Source organism: Oxyura jamaicensis, chromosome 26 (genome assembly GCF_011077185.1).
Source record: "Oxyura jamaicensis isolate SHBP4307 breed ruddy duck chromosome 26, BPBGC_Ojam_1.0, whole genome shotgun sequence".
In the NCBI taxonomy this organism is placed as follows: domain Eukaryota; kingdom Metazoa; phylum Chordata; class Aves; order Anseriformes; family Anatidae; genus Oxyura; species Oxyura jamaicensis.
In genome coordinates, this window is record NC_048918.1 from 5,303,972 (window position 1) to 5,321,195 (window position 17,224).

General features: G+C 46.9%; 2 protein-coding genes across 8 annotated transcripts in view; one reads left to right on the top strand and one right to left on the bottom strand.

Moving 5' to 3' along the window:
* Positions 1–14,628, top strand: part of CAMK1G (calcium/calmodulin dependent protein kinase IG) — a 15,205-nt gene extending 577 nt beyond the window's left edge. Inside the window, exons 2-13 of the mRNA XM_035346889.1 lie at positions 4,426–4,543; positions 7,303–7,431; positions 7,948–8,022; positions 8,322–8,460; positions 8,588–8,711; positions 9,273–9,348; positions 9,911–10,023; positions 10,416–10,494; positions 10,904–10,991; positions 11,835–12,256; positions 12,779–12,909; positions 13,978–14,628. Of these exons, the coding sequence (XP_035202780.1) occupies positions 4,452–4,543; positions 7,303–7,431; positions 7,948–8,022; positions 8,322–8,460; positions 8,588–8,711; positions 9,273–9,348; positions 9,911–10,023; positions 10,416–10,494; positions 10,904–10,991; positions 11,835–12,256; positions 12,779–12,872 (1,431 nt within the window). The 5' untranslated portion in view covers positions 4,426–4,451 and the 3' untranslated portion in view covers positions 12,873–12,909; positions 13,978–14,628. The remainder of the gene's footprint in view (positions 1–4,425; positions 4,544–7,302; positions 7,432–7,947; positions 8,023–8,321; positions 8,461–8,587; positions 8,712–9,272; positions 9,349–9,910; positions 10,024–10,415; positions 10,495–10,903; positions 10,992–11,834; positions 12,257–12,778; positions 12,910–13,977) is intronic.
* Positions 14,629–14,951: 323 nt separating this feature from the next.
* Positions 14,952–17,224, bottom strand: part of LAMB3 (laminin subunit beta 3) — a 62,850-nt gene continuing 60,577 nt past the window's right edge. For 6 of the 7 annotated variants that reach the window (XM_035346878.1, XM_035346880.1, XM_035346881.1 and 3 more), the window contains 4 exons: positions 16,907–17,048; positions 16,418–16,594; positions 15,678–15,831; positions 14,952–15,477 (listed from right to left, as the gene is read on the bottom strand). In XM_035346878.1, the coding sequence (XP_035202769.1) occupies positions 15,341–15,477; positions 15,678–15,831; positions 16,418–16,594; positions 16,907–17,048 (610 nt within the window). In that variant the 3' untranslated portion in view covers positions 14,952–15,340. The remainder of the gene's footprint in view (positions 15,478–15,677; positions 15,832–16,417; positions 16,595–16,906; positions 17,049–17,224) is intronic. The other variant, XM_035346882.1, reaches the window with a different exon arrangement.

The following is a 17,224-nucleotide window of genomic DNA, read 5'->3' on the forward strand; positions in this document are numbered from 1 at the left end:
TTTTTTTTTTTTTTTTTTTTTTTTTTTTTTTTTTTTTTTAATGAATTGTATCTCTTAACAGGAAAATCCTGGAGGACCTCTGTGCACAGGCTGTTAGTCTAGTATCCTACTGCACTCGTGTGTTATATTTAGCAGTTTCATAGAAAGCTGCCTTCTGACATTTTACTTCAAAAGTATTTTAAGAATCTGACATATTTGTATTGAAAAATGTGATTTTGCAAGTGGTTATCAAGGTCTACTAAGTTAACACACTGCTTTTGAAACAATGTGGTGGTTTAATGTAGGTTTGTTTATAATGGTGAGTTGATGTTTTCAATTTCTTGTTCTTTTGTCCCTGAACACAGAGGCTGGCCTGTCAGTTAATTCATTCACATGCAGATTGCTTGTTTTGGTGTATTTTTTTAAAGCAAATCCTTTGACTTTGTATTCTCCCCCTTATTTTTCTTTAAACTTTTTTTTTTTCTAATTCTAAAGGCAGAATCATGAAAGAAGCATGTTTCTTCCCCCTACACATGTAACTTTGTCACAAGACTATTAATCATGCCTTACAATAATTTTGCTAGTGCAGTATATCCATTCAGAAGCAGAGTGTCTGTCTGCAGATGGATTTGTTACTGTGAGATATGAAAGCTGAACAAATTTCTACAGGAAATATTTAAGCAAGGTCATAATAACACTCATTATATTCTAAGCAATGATGTGTCATTTGCTGGATCAGACAGAGTACAGCAGCAGTCACATTTATTGACTTAGCCTGTGAAGAGCCCAAAGGTTAGACATTCATTTTGAAACTACTTACTACTTTCAGCTTATACTTATCAGGCTGAAGTCCTGCATACTGCTTAATTTGTTATGATGAGGAAAAGGAAACTAAACAAATTAAAGCAGCGTTAAGTACTTTTTTTTAACCTTCAAAGGTCTTTACATCTATTAACAAGTATTTCCATTTTATTATGTGATCCCAAAATATTATTGCTATTGCACCGTCAAGAGCGGATGGGCAAATGGGCAAACCCAGACCTTTCTCTGGATTAGGAGTTCAAAGTGGTGCATTCTGCAGGTGTGTGTGGGGTGCACTCCATCCCCTTCTCCTTCCACGCATCCCACTGCTGTAGCTGGAAAACCTGCCCACTGAGGCAAGGGATGCTGCACAGGCAAAGGGGGAGTCAGGATGGAGCTGACAAACAACACGTGTCAGGAGCATGCCAGGAGCGTGCAGACGGACACATCACACGGCAGGAAAACCTGCCAGCCCAAGCACAAAGTCTGTTTGCCCAACTTTTGTTATGATGTTTTCCATTCCCGTGGAAAGCAAAGCTTCTTCAGCTACGCGAATAGATCCATTAAACCCTGTTTACCTGTACACCGTGTACTGGCACTGAGAAAGGTCTGGACATTGCTGGACAAGAGACTGAATAAATAAATTTAATTAAAAAAAAAAAAAAAAAGACAAATGTATCAAACATTGCATTTTCTTAAACTGCTGCGAAGTGCAACAGGTGGCTTAACCAGACTGGGAGACAAAGTGAAAGACAAGTTCACAACGCCTGCACCAGGAAAATCACAGGTCCTGTAATCCAGCATCACATCCATACTGCGAGGCCTCTGTGTTCTGCACAAGCCCCCGTGCAAATAGCTTCCTGTGCATCAGGAGAGGAAAAAGTATGGAGAAGAATGTGATCCAGCGTGAGGAAGGAGGAAGGTGGGCAAGTGTTTGTCACTTGAGTACAAATGTGGCTTTACATTTTGGGCAATTCAAGCATTGCATTATTTTGCTCCCAAAATAGCACCACTTACTCCCCTTTCTCTCAGAAAGGCGAGCTGAGGCAGGAAATGACTTGTTCATGATGATACAGAAAAACTGAGAAAGCAGGAAATCAAATACACATGTATGGAGTCAGAGCTATTCATCCAACCTTTCCTCCAGATATCAGCAAAACCAAAATGCTGTAGACATGGAGTGACAGAAGGAGAAACTATAAGACGAACAGATGATTCACAGGAGACCAAAGAAAACACGTTACTATCTTCCTTCTAGAAGCAAAATCTATCTAAAATAGAAATTGGTTGAATTCATAAAGAGAGAAAAGTGAAAATACTAAGCAAATCGAGCTTAAAATAGCAAACATTGGGCAAATTTTACACTTGTGCTCGCGCAGGGTGAAGTAACAGACACCCATCAGTTTCCATGATTTCCCCACCCTTTCAGCCACATCCCAAAGCTCCCTCCAGGGAGCCTGGTCCCACCTCACCTCAAACCTCACCGGGGCAGCGCGGCCCCCACAGGGCTGGTGGGACCAGAGGGAAACACGGCTCGTCCCCACAGCTGGGCTGACCTGCTTTGTGTTCTGCTTTGTCTCCTTGGCTTGACAGAAACTGAGAGCTCATCTGTACTTCACCCACCATTCAGCACCCCCAGCATCACGCATTTATGTCTGGGTATGGCAGGCAAAAGGCACCTTCCACCTGCAGCTCAACGTCTCTGCTGAAAATTCTCTTTTTGGGAAGTTCCTGTTCTGGAGAGGTTTGAAGGGGTGGGATGGATGGATGACTATGAATGAAAACTTCATTTGTGGGGCTCAGAATATTGGCAGAAAGAGGTTTCTGCCAAGTGATCAGCATTTTTGTGAAGAAATTTTGATCTTCACTGATTCTAAGCAACAAGTTATGGCTGCTTTTTGTAAGGATTTGTATTTGTAACAGTTACACGTGCATTAGAATCCAGAAAGTAAATAAAGGTCAAGTGCGCAGTGGCCTTTAGTGATTTCATAGACCGAAGCCCTCAACTGTTTGCAATGGAGTCAATTTTGTTTTCCATACTGATAAAATAACCTTTAAAAATTGTGTCAAGGATCTCAATATCCTGAACATGCTAATTAAAGAGATAAACTAGGTTCAGGAGGAATTCAGTGCCTGAGCTGTCTGTCACGAAACAAGGTATTTCAGCTTTTTCTCTGCTTTCATACTTCTGCCTTTTCCAAACACTTGTACACAAAAGTTGGGTTTGCCTTTGGTTCAGCTGCGCCCTACAGGCTGCAGGGCAGCTGCTCTTGCTGCTGGGAAGGGAGATGCTCCACGTGCCAGAGCTGCTGCTGTTGGCACCCAGTCCCCTCTGTCCAGGGATATTTTCAGTCCATTTCTTTTGTATCCCAATAGTGTGACAAGCCATGTTTGTTGACATTTTTTTCTAATCTCAGGGCTTCTTTTTCACCTTCCAGTGTACCCCCAGTTCTGTAACATTAGACCTGATCTTATTAAGAGTGCTTAGATGTTTGCATAACATTTCACACCTCCCAGACCTTGTGTAAGCTGTAACTAATTCTCCCACCACGCCGGCGAGCTCCCACACCGCTGAGTCTTACCTTTTGCATTACTGCGGTGCTGCTCAGCCCCAGCTCTAAAGCGCTTACAGGTGGGAGGGGAGGCGGGGAGGCAGGCTGGGACCCGGCCAAGGGCGAGCTGCCCGGAGGTGCTGCCAGCCGGGCATCGCACCCAGGTGCTGACCAACAGGCAGCATTACGTGCACCCTCGTACTCCAACGTTGATGACACACGCCCAGCCTCCACCCAGCAGAGCAGGGGTTTTACCACACGAGGCTGCGTTTTCCTCATTGTGTCACCATGAGCCAAGGATTAGTCAGCCTGGCAAAAACCCGGCTGCGTTTCCCTTTTGCCTTTGTCCTCCCCTGAGCAGGGGTGGCTCGGAGAGGCAGCACCAGGCTCCCGGCCCCGTCCCGGGACACAGGCACCCCCTGCCACACCAGCAGCAGGCACCGGGGTGTGGGAGCCCTACGAAGAAAAGGCAACGGGGAGGTCACGACTCATAATGAAGCGAGCAGCCAATTAACAGCAATTAAGGACGACAGCAGCACAAACTGTCCAAGGCAGATCAACAAAATGTTTTATATCAATTTCCTTCCCTGCAGTCACGAGCTCTTTAAACTATTTATTATTCAAGCAATAAAGCAGCTCAGCTATAATCCGTCTGCATTGCTAGTTGTACCTAACTTTTAATCCATTAAGTCATGGATGCTTTAGCTAAAATTAGCAACCATTCAGCAGGGCTTTTTAGCACTCAATATGAAGCACAATATAAACATTTGTAATTGCCAACATGCACTAAAGAAGTGTACTGACAGGACAGGATTACCATATGGCCACTGGTTCCTACCCAGCTGATCTGGTGTTGCTCTGCACGGGCAGCTGGAGCTGGACGTAACGGCAGGGATGCACTCAGCTCTAACATCTGCTAAGTAGCTAAAGTAGTACAAAAAGTACAAAACTTCACATCCTTCAGAGCTGTTGTAAAGTCTGAATCCATGCAAGCACCACGTGTGGCATCCTGAGCCCACTAGCTCCTGTCTCATCCTGTTCTCCCTGTGAGCCCCCGCCACATCTCTCAGCTCTCTCCTCCTCTTCCTCACAGCTTTCCCTGCTTCCACTCTGGAGGAGATGGGCCGCAAGGAAGAGGACGACAGCAGCTCCTGGAAGAAACAGACGAGCAATATCCGAAAAACATTCATTTTCATGGAGGCCCTGGGATCGTAAGTACCGCAGCTGCTCCCCAGGCAGAGCCACACCAGAGATCTCCTCCCCGATGAGTCCCAACAAGGGCAGCGACTCCCCCTGTGGTGTGGGCCAGTGGCACAAGCAGACATCTCCTAGCGAGCTAGCAGTGCTCTCCTGACGAGCCAGGGGTGCTGCAGCCCAGCACAGGTTTCCTGCTGGTGCTGATGCTCACTGAGTGGCACCAGAGCTGCCCTGCATCCCATCGCACAGCACCCTGTGAGCCCTGTGCTTCCCTCCTTGCCCTCCAAGCCTGCAATGCAACGTGTTTAAGTTTTTGCTCTTTCCCTTGTGAACGCACTGGTCTTCACTGCTGCAAGGTCAAGTAAGGTGAAGGGATGGCTCCAAGAGCTATAATAACGTCGTGTATTTAGCTCATAAACTGAATCACTTGAGGGATGAAACAAGAACAAGGATGTTCAAGTTGTACGATAGTTCTCTGTGAGTTAACAGCTTAATTTGCCTATTTGTGTGAATGAGACGAGAAAGCGTTTCCAAGGTGGCGGAGGAGGAATTGAATTACCTCCAATAGGAAATTCTGCCACGTCCAGATTTTCCCTGACTTTAGAACCCACAGCAAAGCTTCCAAAAATCAGCTACTCCAGAGCTCAGCTATGTTTTAAATTATCGTGTTCCTGGTCAGCCTCTGAAATTAGTTAAATTACCCAGCAGTTTTCTCTAAAGGAATGAGGCTAGAAAAAAAGGTTTTGCCTCTCCTAGCCAACTTGTTGATTCATCATTTTTTAATAAGGGGCATAATTATTATAAACTGTTTGGGACAGATATATAGAACAGATGCCCCAGCATCTGATTTGTAGGTTGTTCATTTCCTACTATTACATTAGTAGGAAAATTTAGTATAAGAATTGGGATTTTTTTCCACATGCACTGCTTCAGCTAGCTGATGAAAATAAATGATGATTGGGGACTTAAAACTACCTGGAAATTTCCCATCATTTTCCCAGAGCATCCACAGCTGTTGGATTAGGGACTTTAGAGAGGACACCCCTGCCCATTCCTTGTTTTCAGGAACATGAAAAGAATTTCCATGAACCAGCCTTCAGAGCTCAAATGGATAAAAAGGGAAAATGTGTGAAATGAGGAAAAAGTCCCCATGCCAGCTGATTTTTGAGCCAGAGGACAGAAGGCCATTACAAATAATTTACTGAGTGAAACCAAGATTCAAATTCATCTGTTGAGATGCTTTCCTGAAAGTAAATATTTTTTGTTGTTTGTTTGTTTTTAAAGGAATTCCTTAACCTTGCTGGGAACCTGTCCTGCCACAGTCCTAATTCCTCACAGCCCCCATGGTGTTTCAGGTGGTTTCGCAGCACCGGAGCAGGAGGAAAGCAGGGCCTGGCGAGGAGCTGCCCTGGGCTCCTGCTCTCCCTCTGCATCGTCGCTGGCTGCCAGTAGCTAACACAGACACACGAACAAAGCAAAGCACCAGATGGGCACAGCTCCGTGCTCACCAAACCCATCTGCACGGTGCCCTGGGTTCTTTGTTAGTGGGTTACAGGAGGTATAGGTTTCCTGCCCTTGTTTACTGGGTTTGCTGCAATAGCATCCCAGCTGACAGCATGCTTCCACGCGCTCACCTTCCTCACTCTACCTGCCAGCGCCCTGCAGGGCTTGCAGACTCAGTGGCTTGTCCCATTTAACTGCCATCAATTAATCTGTTGTTCATTTGATGAGGATTGTTGGGGAGTGACCTGGCAAAGTATGCACTGTCACTGTCCCGAGACACGTGTTCTGCTGCCTGGGAAAAACCTTTAACAGGATTGCAAGCTTAAGACATGTTATAAATACCCGCTTGTCAGTACACTGAGCTGAACCCCCTCAGGAACGTACTAGGCACTCACTTGTCACTTTGTGACTAAGGTTGCGCAGGTATAAACAGAGAGAAAAACCCATTAGAGGCTGAATGGAAATACTAAGGAACAGGCTAAGGTTATCCAGTCATTTTCCTCTCTCTATACACAAAACCTTGACTGATACCCCAACTGCAACACAACTGGGCTCTCCTCACTGCAATTTGGCTGTCTCAATCCTCAGGGCAATGCTGACCAGGGAAAGTGAAGCACTGCTTTGGCTAGAACAAAGGCCCTTTGAGGAGACACAATCTGTATTAAGCAGGGATTTGGCCTGGCTGGAACTGAGGTCACTGATCATTCCCTGGGGTCCTTAGCCGCAGGGAGCACTCAAGCTGCAGGTGGCCCCATTAGAGGGGTGGGCATCTCTGCAGGACTAACACCTAGCCTGGGGAAATCCCCCGTGGTCCCAATGGATTGGAGAAGTCTGCTGCTGGCCGCCTGCCTCACCAGCAGCCTGCTCCAAGCCTGGACAGCTGAAGCTCAGCAAAGCTTGGCACACACAGCAGTAAAACACTTCCTGTCGTTGCAGACAGTCCTGAAAAATGTGACTTAATTCCATCACAGGGAGCAAATTCATCCATTCCCTCAACATAGCTTCAAGATGAACTATGCAAATTTAACCTTTTCTCTACAGAGAAAAAAAATACATTCTTATATATACATATTGCAGAATCTTTTATTGCAACCTTATTGCAGTCTTTTATCCCAACTTTGGGGCTGCTGGAAACGTAGTCCCTGCTTTACAATCAGCATCCACTTAAATTACTACCAGAGTGGTTTTCCTGCTTTTTTCTCTTTCTCACTGTAACTATCCTCCCAGTTCACAGGAACAACATCTATTGAAATGCAACTTCTCTTTGCAGAGGTGCCTTTTCGGAAGTTTTCCTAGTGAAACAAAGAAGCACAGGCAAGCTCTTTGCTCTGAAATGCATCAAGAAGTCTCCTCTCACAAGGGACAGCAGCTTGGAGAATGAAATAGCAGTGCTGAAAAAGTGAGTATGTATACATGTTGTAAAGTGAAGTGGAACAAACATCCTTTCCCAAGATGTGGCTCCAGAGAGAGACTAATACAAAGAAATAAGTATATCTTTTTAAAGCATATATAAATATCGGTGCCATTTAGTAGACTAGGAGCATTCCTTCTCTCATTCCCCTGCTGGGTTTGTAACCCCACCACAGCCACGCTGTCCCAGTCTGGGAAATGCAACAGATGGGGCAGAAGAGCAGGCAGGGAAGGGAGAGCCAGATTTAATGCTTTTGCGGTCCAAGTAATACACCTGATGCCAAGAAGGCAGCTGCTCAAAAACTGAGGGTTTGCCCTGTGGTGTTGATGCTGGGACAGAAGGTGCTCCGAAGGAAGCTTGCTGGGGCATCAAAGATCCTATGCTGCATGGATCAGCCACAAAACAGCCCAGTGAACTTGCATTCATGATAAAAGCAAGACAACTGTTGGGTCTTCAATCTCTTTCCTTGTCAGCTTTGTTTCTGACCCGTGACTATCTTTGCAGAATAAAGCATGAGAACATCGTGACTTTGGAAGATATCTACGAGAGCACAACCCACTTCTACCTGGTCATGCAGCTGTAAGTACGAGCAGGGCCGTTTAGTGTAGGCCTCAGAGGAAGCAGGAGGCAGGAACAGGGCAAGGCACCACATCTCAGCACAGCCCTGTGTGAATTTGTGTGTTTTACCAGGAGTGCTTGCTGGTTGCTGGTGCTCCGCAGGTGGACCCAGGGGAGTCTGCTGGCTCCAAGCCCCGCAGGGTACTGCTGCCCAAGGATCTGCTCTCCTGCAGGAGCAAGTCAGCTTGCCTCAGAGGCAAGAGCACGACTGCCTTTGTTTAATTTTCTATCTTTTTCTTTCTGAACTACCACTGCAACAGGGTGTCTGGTGGAGAGTTGTTTGACCGGATTTTGGAGCGAGGGGTTTACACTGAGAAAGACGCTAGCGTGGTGATCCACCAGGTGCTGACAGCAGTGAAGTACCTCCATGAAAATGGAATAGTTCACCGTGACTTAAAGGTGAAGCCTGTCCCTTAGCCACAGCACTGCCTCTGCAGCCGCCTATCTTCCCCTTCTCTGTCCCATGACTTTCTGCTGTTTCATTTTTCTACCACAAATTTCAGCCCCTGACTCCCTGTATTCACAGCCTGAAAACCTTCTTTACCTTACTCCTGAAGAGAACTCCAAAATCATGATCACAGACTTTGGCTTGTCTAAAATGGAGCAGAATGGCATCATGTCCACTGCCTGCGGCACTCCGGGATACGTTGGTAAGCCAAGGACCGGGAATGGGGCTGTGGAGGTGGACTGTCAGGGAAAAAGGCTGTGCATTTACAGCACGCTGCCTAGCAGAAAGGAAAAAATACATAATCACGTTAACAACAACACATCAGTCATAGATGCACTGCAGAGACCATATAAAGAAATGGATTGCAGATGAGTTTAGAGACTGCAGAATCCCAGAGTGTTTAAAAGTGCAAGAAAATGATAATTCTAAAAGCAATAGATTTCTCTGTTTCTCATGTATTTATTGAACATTTACAAAAATAATTGTAACACAATGGGATGTTGTTTAATGTCAATCAAACTGCATCGGCTTGATCAGCAGCTTGCTGGTCAAACCCTCCGGGTGCAGGCAGAAATCCTCAGTGGTTCTTGCTGTTCAGTGGTATAAAGTAGATACAAAAAGCAGAAACCAACTGGTAAAGAGGGCTGTTACTGGCTTCTGCACTGATACCTCAGAAGCCAAGTGTACGAGAAACTCTTCCTTCTCCCAGCATTGAGTCATTTACTATTGCTTGTAATTTTCATTTCTTTCTGCTTTTCTGCAGCCCCTGAAGTCCTTGCCCAAAAACCATACAGCAAAGCCGTGGACTGCTGGTCCATTGGAGTCATCACCTACATCCTGTGAGTAGAAGCAAAGAGCATCCCATTTTTTTCATGAGTTTCTCAACTCGTGTACTGCTTCATACACCTCTGCAGTGTGGAAGTGAGTGTGGAGGCGATGCTGAATCTCCTCCTTCCCTGCGGTAGCACCACAGCATTCTTCCTTCGCACAGATTTACCACACCATAGAAACAAAAGGGATATTGGGAATCAAGAAACAGAGCGGAGATGAAAGGAATCACATTTTTCTCTATTATGTGCCTCATCCTATCATTTGTTGTTTTTTTTTCGGTTGCCTACAAGTATCATTCGATCTTCCTCTGTACATTTTGTTTCGTTTCCTCCCACACCATGCAGTTATGTTCCAGCTGTGGCTTTGTCCTTTTGCTGCTGCAGTTAAGTTTTCAACTCTTTTCTGCAGCTTTCCCAATGCACTCAGATGTGAGGGACAGATGGATCCCTAGGGCAGCCTCCTCTGTCACTTGCTTCCTTGTGCTGCACATGTGTGCCCAGCCCACGTGGGCTCAGGAGGATTGCGCAGACACAGACACTGAAGGCCGTCTGTCCGGCTGCTCTCTTCCAGGCTCTGTGGGTACCCTCCTTTCTACGAAGAGACCGAATCCAAACTGTTTGAAAAGATTAAGGAAGGCTACTACGAGTTTGAGTCTCCGTTCTGGGACGACATCTCCGAGTCAGGTAGAGCTCAGACACCAGCAGCGCATTCCTCCCCCTGCCCCGCACAGCTGCCGCACTCCTGGCCCCTGCTCTGGAGCTGCTCTGTAAAGCAACTTCTAAATCTGCTCAGTTCAGACTTTTGTTTTGTTTTGATTTCCATTGGCAGTGAAAAATTCAGTTCAGATTAATCTAATCGCAGCGTGAGGTTAGGTACATCTCCAGTACACCATTTCTCATCAGGAGCACCTCACTACAAACACCTCCCTTTACCAGTGTCACAGTACGAACACCTCCTATTCGGGGCTGACCTTTGCAGTCTTTTTCTGCCAGCGTTTGCCATGTCCCATTAAGATCGCATCCTGGAACAGGGAGGAAATCAACTTTTCTCTCTCTGCTTCTCTCCTCCCAAACAGCCAAGGATTTCATCAGGCACCTGCTAGAGAAAAACCCAAACAAGAGGTTTACCTGCGAAGAAGCACTACGGCACCCATGGTGAGCAGAGCAGGTGCTGGCAGTGACTGCTGGCCCGGGGGGGTTGCCAGCCACCACGCTGCGTGGTAGCTGAGAACGGAGGTGTCCCCCCATCCCCTTGTTAACGTCACCAGCTGCCTCCGCATGGCCCTGGGTCTTTCCTTCTTCTGTGTGAAGAAAGAAAATGATGAATAATTAAAGATGCAATTTGTGTAATATTTGTCTCCATAAACAGAGGCAAAGAAAAAATCCCATTCTGAGCTTTTCCAAGCTTTGAAGTGTGTGTTTGTGTTACATTTTGTTGCTGTTTTTCCTTTGGGTTTAATTATTGCTGATTGAATGTACAAAGCAGTTAGTTGCCTCCAGAATATGGAATGCCTTACAAATGCCATCTGCCTACGAGCCCATTTTCTTCTCTCCCCATCTGCAGGATTAATGGAAATACAGCCCTTCACCGTGACATATACCCATCTGTCAGTGCTCAGATTCAGAAAAACTTTGCAAAGAGCAAATGGAGGGTAAGTTGTTTGCTGTTGGGAGCCTAGAGCCATTTCAATAACAAATGCCAGTTACTGCCATCTAGCAATGAGCAAGGCTTCGGCTGTGTGGGTAAGCACCCAAAAGCTGAGATCCTCCAAAGGCTGCCTGAAAATCATATGCAGCTACTGTTTATAGTGTGTTTGGACCAATATTCACTGCTGCATTGCACACTGGTACATTTACCAAATACATTGCCCTATAGTGACCTTGCCAACAAAATAAAGGGTAGGGGAAAAGGACTCGTCTCTGTCCTAGGGGAATGAAATTGATGCTCCGTCAGCAAGTTTGTGAGCTTAATCCAGCTTTTCCTTCTTTCAGCCTTGGACATAAATTGGTACTTCATCTATATCAAGAGATTTTGTAAGAATTTAGGTGGAGAGAGGAATGCCATAGGAACCACTTCTATGATAGTATTTTAAATGCTTACATTCAAAATTCAGCTCGAGCCTCCGTTTCACACTGTGGGGTAATTTACAGCTGTTCCCCCTGATTTCCTTATCTAGAAATAGTTGTAATCTTCAAAAGCATCAGCAGTTTGCAGTCAGGGGAAACCTCAGTGTTTATGCCAGGAATGAGCACGTCCCACTTTCTACACGTTGTGCAAACACGCAGGCAGTGCTAACCAGTACAGCACCATCATCTCCCCGTGCTGCTGCTGCTGCAGGGAGACGTCCCTTCATCCCGCAGCAGGAGATGTCCCTTCATCCCACAGCAGGAGACGTCCCTTCATCCTGCATCAGGAGACGTCCCTTCATCCCACTGCACCCACACAGCACCACACCGCTAGGTGCTCACCACAGGGTTTTTGTCTTCTTCCCCAGCAAGCCTTCAACGCCGCAGTCGTGGTGCACCACATGAAGAAGCTCCACATGAATGGTCACGCTGCAGCTGGAAGCACCCTCCCCGTTATACAAGTTTCAGAAGCATCCAGACCCAGCACACCCAGCGCCACCCAGCCACCAACGCCAAACAATGACAAGGACACATCGCTCCCTCTGGTCCCTGCACGAGCCTGTCCCAACCCTCCTGCTCTGCTGGAGCAAGACACAGGAACAAGAGAGGGAAAGCTGCAAAACCCCCTGGTGAATGGATCGCTGCCTGCAGGCAGCAGCCTGGTCTCACCGGACAACCAGAGCCCACCAGCCAGAACTTGTGGCTGCAGCCCAGCCTGCATCGGTCACGAGAAAGCCAAGGCATCCTTCTGCTCTGAGACGGTGCTCCTTAAAAGACCTGGAAAATCCCAGTAGGTATCCAAATCATTCGGCATAACTTCTGACTAAGTGTATGGCACTAATGGCACTAACCCTCCCTGGAAGTAGTTGCCTGGCACATAAGTTGCCAGCTCCAGGTGGAGTAGAAAGGAAGGAGAAAAAAGGCCAGAAGCAAACATTGGACTGGCTAGGTGGCGGTGCCAGGCCAAGCATCTTCTGTGCTCATACAAGCATGAGGTGAGGCATGGTACCCAGGCTTGCAGTGAGCTGAGGGGGCAGGGGTTTGGTTGCCCCACTCCACTTACATCAGTGCATTTGCTTTCCAAAAATTGAAATTGCCTATGGTTAAAGCTGCTGATGCCAGTTATTCAGCTGACTGAGTGCACCCTGCCTTTGCTGCAGTGTTGACTTGCACCCCTACTCTGCTTTCAGCAGATGATATTCTTTATATTAAAAATACAACTTCAGTTCACCTGCAGAATGATCATAAACATTGCTATTTATATATATATTTGTTTCAATCTTCATCTTCCAATTCTTCCATTTTTATCCAGTCATTTCAAATCAGAAGTTCTTGTTCCAATGAAAAACAGTAAGCACTCTTCTCACTGTGGGACTGGGCAGACTGGAGTTTGTTTGATTATGTGATGAGGACGGCAGCCACCAGGCTCCCCCATCGCCAGCGGTAAGTGCACCACAACCCAACAACCAAGCTGCTTTCAATTAATCCCATTACAACATGAAAAAGGGAACGGCAAGAATAGCAAAGTGCTTGTGCATGAAATAAATTGTCTTTGCAGTTTTTCTGCAACAGAAAAACAGCTTAACTAAATCATCTTTCAAGGAAGAAATCATCTTTTAGCTTCCATTTAGGCCAGTCCAGTGACTCTAAAACCAATTGGTTTTAAAGGCAATTATTGCCAGCCTTTTATACCACAACAGGCTTGAACAAGAAGTGTGTGAAAGGAAGCAAAGCATGAACCTGGTATATCAAACACTTCGATTATTAATAGCTACTCTTTGAGAATCACACTGGAACCAAACAGCTTCATCAGCTGGGACCAGGGGGCTTCAGCTGGGTCTCAGCAGCGGCCAAGAGCAAAGGGCTGACAATGAGCTGCTGGCCGGTGGCTGAGCACAGACAGATGTCCTGCAGCCTTAACAGCCCAGCCCTTGCCCAGATTCAGTCCAGGCAGGACAGTTCAAGTTGCTTTGTTACCAGAGAGCATTGCATGGAGATGTTTGTTTTGTAGGTGAGCAAGAAATAACAGAGTACAAAAAGGAAAGTTTCCTCTGGTTAGACCATAGTTCAGATAACTTCTTAGCTAGTCCAGAGTTAAATATTTGCCCCACATTGTATACAAGCAGTAAGACCTATTGCTATTAGATTCTGGGAGAAAAAAAACATTCCCCAAAAGGTGAGCATATGCTAGCATAATTCTCCATGAAAGCTACATCAAGTAAGTTATGTCCTATCATCTTTTATGACCCTCTCTACTGATGTGATTATATGAACAGAACTGTAATGTACAAAGGATCAATAGATGAGACAAATGCAAGTAAGATCTACTACAGACTCCAAACAGGTCAATTCCGATGATCAGTCATGTAACAGCCCTTTGTAAATGCAGCATACAAAAGGATCTAAGCAGTTCCTAACCCCTGTGCTGCTGCTTATTAACAGAGCACATTGTGAAGGCAGCGGTCTAGTGAAACAAAGTTCAATCCTGAATTGAAATTCTCTCTCTTGCAGAAACAGAAGGGCTGTTTTACTCTTTTCTGCACTTCAAAGCCAGACATCAGCAGTGCAAGCAAGAAGAAAGGAGGCTGCGTCCCGCCAAGAGTGGATGGACAGCAGCATCTCGGAGAGCAGCAACCGACAGGTGACGAGAAGCACATTAGTCCTGGGAATCCATCAGTGCAGTGACCTCGGCGTGTTTCTGGATTGTTAATGCTGGGACATGGCACTTTAGCAAGGGAAAGTCTGAGGCTGCTGCTAGCATATTCAGTGTACATTATCCATACAACATTGCTCAATGCTGTAAAGCTTTTGTTTTCTCTATACTGTTTAGTTGTCCAATGCATAAGTGCACTGCACAGCACAGCCTAAGTCCTATAAACCAAAGCCATGCAGAGTTTTATTCAGTGGCAGCTCAGTTATTTTTACAACCTGCACCTTACCCCTTCCTTGGATTTCAGTTCCTCCCAGGCTTCAGCTCTCTGCAGCTTGGTGACAAGCAGCTGCCCAGGCTGTGCAGTTCTCACTTCAGTTACAAGAGGAGACAACCTGCTAGCAACCTCCATATGTCTGATAATAATCACAGCGAGGTCTAAATTCCCTGCTTCCAAGTCCATAATTGCACAATAAATACTTGCTTAATAAAGCTGACTTTTGTTTTGTAAAGTGCCTGTTGGTTATTCATAGAAATTTGATGTGGAAACGGTCTATTAAGTCCCTTCTAAAGCATTCCCTGTGCAGCTGCAGACCTGCTCCCTCTGGTACTTTCTGGCAAAATGTTACACGGTAAATAAGCAGATTGTGGCAGAAAGTCAAATGAGACATTTGACTTCACATGTGAGTATGAGATTGCATTTCTCTGAGTAGTAGAAATATAGGTATGTCGTACAGATACAATGGAAATAAAATTCTCCATTTCTGTGACCTGGTTCTTTGAAGAAAGAGCTAGGAGGGAATTACTGAAGCCATGGCAAGTTGTAAAGACTAACTGCAGTGTGAAAAGCCCCAAACAAGGGTTTTAATTTGAACAGTAAAATCCAGCTACAAGAGCTTGAATTGGCTAAAACATGAAAAAGAATTGGGGGAGTGGGGGGAGGGAGGGGAGGTGGTTATAAACCCTTCTGGAAATAACAACGTTGGAGACATATTCGTTATCTGCAGTTAATGATTGATGTCTCTGCCCCTTTCCTCTGAGCCCAGGCAGCTTCAGCCAGTCTGTCCAACGTGAACCCCTCCATGGTTTCACTGCAGCTCCTCTCCAAAGGGACAGAAATTCCATTTGCTAAATATACAGACATTAGGATCATGAGAACTGCAGCCGGAAAATGGGAGTAAATACTCCAGTCAGTGTGTGCAGCAGAGGAAGGCATCACCTCGCTCAGGAGCAGCTGTCGTAGTAGGCGACTCGCTTGCTGATGGCATCCCGAATCCTGCCCACCTGCTCCTGCAGGCCTGACAGCCTGGCTGACTTGGACAACAAGGCTCTGTTGCTTTCCTGAATTTCTGTCTCTAAAGCTGAGGAGAGAGTGCAGGAAAGGGTTATGTGAAATCACAACTGGAGGAAAGTGTCATGTTCCTCCCAATGCTGAGCCTCCCCTTCCCTCCTGCACCAAAAAACAAACAAACAAACAAACAAAATACAATGTGACTTTCCTCTGGCACTCAAAACCCCTCCCCTGGTGCATGAGACCATTACACTGAGCTCACAGGCTTACCTGACATCCTAAGCATCATGGCTGAAGTTTCCTCAAACAGATCTTTTGCCTCCTGGTCTATGCTCTGCACCCGTCTGCCTTGCTCTCCCAGCGCTGGGCTCTGCTCCATCCTACTCTTTAGCTCAGCGTACATTTGTTTCACCTGTTGGAAAGACTGTGGAAAAGCAAATAAGCAAATAAACCAGTGGAAATGGGATATTCCAATGTTGAATTGAATTTAAAAAGATAAAACCCATTTTAAATATTAAACAGATACTGCGCTCGAACTCTGTGATTACATTTCTATGCAGATGAACGACATTTGCAGTGCACTCACAGTGATGCTGACCAGCAGCTGTATGAGCTCCTCTACCTCAGGTGGGGCAGAGAGCAGAATCAGGGAATGGCTTGGGCCCCAGACCTGGGTACAGGACTCCAGGGGAGGCCTCCCAGGGGCAGAGCAGAGGGGCACAATTCCCTCCCTCCCCTGCTGCCCACCCCTCTGTTGGTGCAGTCAAGGACGGAGTTGGCCTTATAGGCTGAAAGCGCGCACTGCGGGCTCACGTCAAGCTAATAAGCCTTCAGCAAAAGGCAGAAAATGGAGAAAGGTCCTGGAAAACTCGAGTAGCTGGATCCTGCACCAGGTGGACGAGGTGACAGGGCAGTGCCTGGACAGTGTCCTCCTCGCCCCATCCAGACCCGTGCTAGGACACAGCTGGCTCGGCTGTGCCGTGCCAGGAGCACGTGCGTGGCTGCGGTACCTGCTGCGCGCTGCCGGCCTTCTCGCCCGCCGCCGCCGCGGCCCGCTGTGCGTCACTGGCCCGCAGGCGGTTCTGCCCCGCCGCCTGCTGCAGCTGCCGGAGCCCTTCCCTCAGCGCCGCCAACTGCTCCGCCACGGCCTGCGCGTTCCTCTCTGCTGGGCCAAGAACAGCCTCGATCTGAAAGCAGAGATCTCCCCGTTAAGAAGGAAATTGCAGCTGAGATCCGTCTGTAACGCATTTTGCACCATGCAGGGAGCAGCTATGCGGCCTGGTGGACACATCACAGACTTCTCCCTGGGATTTCCATCAGGGACCATGGCTGGAACTCAGGGAAGCAGGCAAATGAGACATGCAGGAAGACGTTTTTTTTACACAGAAAGCCCCTTTTCTTCAGTTTGCTGCTCTGGGGCTCTACGAAGCTGGGGAGTTTCAGAGCAGCAGCGAGCAGGGCCCAGCGCCATTACTCAGAGGTCACCAACCACCACTCACTTCCTCAACGCGCTCTTGGATGAACCGGAGTGAGGAACTGGAGCCCCTGATAGCCCCCTGGGCCTCCAGCAGCACCGTATTTGCTCGTCTCAGATACCCAACCACCTCTTCCACATCGCCCTCCACGGCATTTGCCCGGTTCCTGGGGAAACACAGAAAGCAGATGAGAGTGAGCGTGGATAATTGCATGGACTGGAGGTCAAAGAGGCAGAGGCAAAATAAGTTGGAGAAGCAAGACAGGACTGTAACAGAGAAGGCTCCAGTCCACACACACCATACAAATCTGCCATAGAGCAGGTTTTTATTCAAGAGAAGCGT